General features: G+C 34.4%; 1 protein-coding gene across 2 annotated transcripts in view; it reads left to right on the forward strand.

Moving 5' to 3' along the window:
• LOC109242079 (187-kDa microtubule-associated protein AIR9) overlaps nucleotides 1-2524 on the forward strand; it is a 28091-nt gene extending 25567 nt beyond the window's left edge. For both annotated transcript variants that reach the window (XM_019408907.1, XM_019408908.1), the window contains exons 36-38: nucleotides 1066-1098; nucleotides 1191-1322; nucleotides 2056-2524. In XM_019408907.1, the coding sequence (XP_019264452.1) occupies nucleotides 1066-1098; nucleotides 1191-1322; nucleotides 2056-2232 (342 nt within the window). In that variant the 3' untranslated portion in view covers nucleotides 2233-2524. The remainder of the gene's footprint in view (nucleotides 1-1065; nucleotides 1099-1190; nucleotides 1323-2055) is intronic.
• Nucleotides 2525-3324: the final 800 nt, after the last annotated feature.

Genomic DNA, 3324 nt, shown 5'->3' on the forward strand with positions numbered 1-3324 from the left:
TATATATATATATATATATATATATATATATATATATATATATTCTTGAACTTACTTAAAATTGAGCTGCATAAATAAAAAACTGCTAGGGAAAATGATAAAAGAAGGCGGGGGCTGTGATAGAGCCTGTATAATGCCTCTTTTTTGTAAATTGGCTGTAATTGTGCTTATATTCTGGGAATGAATGTTTACTTTATGAAACCTATTTTACTCTCTCAATACCGTCTTACAACTGTCCGTCTTTGCATTGATGGAAAATGTGTATGCTGTACCTATCTCTGCACGTCTTAAAATCATTTGTACTCTTTATGAATATTTTGGAGTATAAAAGATAAGTATCTTATGAACATATTAGAGTATCAAAAGAAGTTTTCCAGGCATTCCACGGCTTAATTTGAGTTAATATATATTTAATATTTTCATCTATTATCTACAAAATAACGCAGAATAAAATATGACATTTAATTTGGTTAAAGGATGTTTAAGTTTATTAAGATGAATGTAATCGTCCGACGTTTGCTTGCATGCAAAGCGCTTCAAGTTCCCTAATCAAATATGCTGTAGATTGGCCGATTCAGTGATATGTTCTGATTAAAATTTGTAATTGGTTGTTTATATCTAGTTTTTCAGCAAGGCGTGGAAGTGGAGAGTCTCCGGAGAAATGCAACCTGTCTGTCTGTCTGTCTGTTTAGCACTTTTTGAAGTCAAATAAGCTTGGTGCATAACTTGCATCAAGCTGCGTCTTTGAAGTTTAAATTAGTTTGGTGTCACATTTCATGATCAGTTGTTTATGCTTGCTGCAATATATAATTTTTTGCAGCAATATATTAATCAGTTTACGTTTTTTGGGTTCTTGCAGCTATAATAGGATCCCTGGCCAGTTATTCTGGTTTTTGTATCTCCACCGTACTATCTTAGTACTGTGCTTCATTATTAAAACTACCTTGTCAATAAAAGAATATTAATCATCCTGTTTACATCTTCTCCCAGCCCTAGCATGATATTATTTCCCTGTGCTGTTATTTTCAGCGTGTTAACATAAATTACTTCTTGTTATTATTGCAGGCCTTGTGTGACAAGGATCAATCTACGAAGAAAGTTAGTTCTTTTTCATTCATTATTTTGTTTCAGTTTCCAATCATATAGTAAGATAGATCAGGGATAAACTTCTTATGGTTTCAACTATGCAGGTTCCAGGAGTGGGGAATCTTGAAAGAAGAATTCTGGAAGTCAACAGAAAGAGGGTAAAGGTAGTGAAACCTGGTTCTAAGACTTCTTTTCCCACAACTGAGGTTCGGGGAACATATGCGCCTCCATTCCACGTAAGTAAATCTATCGTTGAGACTCTCGGTTTCTGTTCTAAATATTGGTATTGGGCATATAAATTTGCAGTCCTTTTCATTCTTCCACTTTATCATGGGCGTAAACTTGTTCTAGCTCCACGTACGCCACCCAAGCCGACTGTCCTCTTGTTAGACGCTAGGTTCAGCCGTATCCCGAAATGTGGCTTGATCATTACCACACTATGATTATGTGAAGAAGGAAATAAAGTTAGTAGAGAAGACTTGGGAGCTCGGAAAACAATTTTGTGTTGATATATGTTTCCACACAACGTTGGACTTACAAGGCAAACTACAAACTAACTAGACCACACTAGGATATTCTCTTGGACAGTAAACCGTCACTGTTGCTCATTCAGACTTGTGGTTACTTGGATCACGGGCATGGGGTGGTACCCTATTTATTGAGTCCTAAAGATCCATTCTGGAGCGCGAAGGTCAGTTGGTCTGTAAGTCAGCGGGCAGTGAAATTTCCCAAGTTTGGGCAGATCTTAGAGACTAGGGTTCAAATTTCAGTAGAGACAAAAACTACTAGGTTGTTTCTTCTTATCTGCCTAAACCTTATTGGACAGAGTTACCCGGTACCTACTAGTTTAATACATTACCGTATAGGTTTGTTTTCAATCTAGAATGTGTGCAATTAGGATGCTGTGGGAAATGTATGACATAAATGTTAGATGCTTAAGATTAACTCCAGATTCATGTCATTGTACAGGTGGAGCTATTCCGAAATGATCAACATCGGCTGAGGATTGTAGTGGACAGTGATAATGAAGTGGATTTACTGGTACAAACGCGACATCTCCGTGACATTGTAGTCCTTGTCATCCGAGGTCTTGCACAGAGATTTAACAGTACATCACTCAATTCCCTTCTCAAGATAGAGACCTAGCATCCATCATAGTATTATGTTTTTTGTACATTAATTGTCTTTTGTGTTGTCTAGCCCCATTATTTTGGTGTTGGTTTTAAATATTTGTTTCTATTTTTATTTTTATTTTGGTGTTGGTGAGGTTTTTTCTTCTGCTCTGCCTGTGCTTGTTTCATTTGTTATCATTATTATATAGTTAGTTAATTATAGTCTGGTGTTGTCTAGTAAATACCCCTTGTGCATGAAAATATAAAGAAACCTCGATTTGTGTGTGTATGATATTTACAATTTATTTTAGTGTTATTTATTTGTATGTCGCATTCCACTTCAGCAGTGCAGCAAGATCTGTGGTGTGTGCCATTTAGTTCGTTATGCAACGTACAATAGGGGGCACAACTCAGTCCCAAAATTCTAATTCTGCTCTCGTGGGTAAACTTTTTCAGATGAGCTCTCATCAATAAGAAAATTATTAAATGTTAATATTTCCTTTTGATATGATGAATGACTTAAAAATCCAGTCTAACTGACCCTTGAAAAATAATAGATTAAAATTTTGGGACAGAAGAAGCATCATTTTGGGGGAAGAACAACAAATTTGGTCGACAATCATAGTTTTCCTACTAGCAGTCATACTATTTTCACATAAATATTTTTTAAAGACGCATTCTGGTCATCACCTTTATAAATTGAATGACAAAATAGATTTGTTCACTTTAACATACTAGTCTCTCGGCACGTGCGTTGCACGTGTATATCGAATCATGTATTATACAGTATGTAAAATAATAACAATGTTATTGAAAAGATTTCAGTAAATAATTATATATGAATTAATAAAGTACAAGTTTATGTTAATCATCGTATATAACTTGTTTATCGAGATCAAGAAGATTGGATATTATTTGGAAATAAACAAATAAAACTTAATTAAATAAATATGATTGTTTTTACTTATTTTAATTTATGGTGTATAAATATGTAATGAAATGTATCTGGCATAATATTTTTGTATAGACGATATTCCTGGTGTATGTTCTTTTTATCCGTTTCAATTGGTCTAACCAGAACTCTTGTTATCGACATTAATATCCCTCTTAAAAGTATAACGTGAAG

Source organism: Nicotiana attenuata, unplaced genomic scaffold (genome assembly GCF_001879085.1).
Source record: "Nicotiana attenuata strain UT unplaced genomic scaffold, NIATTr2, whole genome shotgun sequence".
In the NCBI taxonomy this organism is placed as follows: Eukaryota; Viridiplantae; Streptophyta; class Magnoliopsida; order Solanales; family Solanaceae; genus Nicotiana; species Nicotiana attenuata.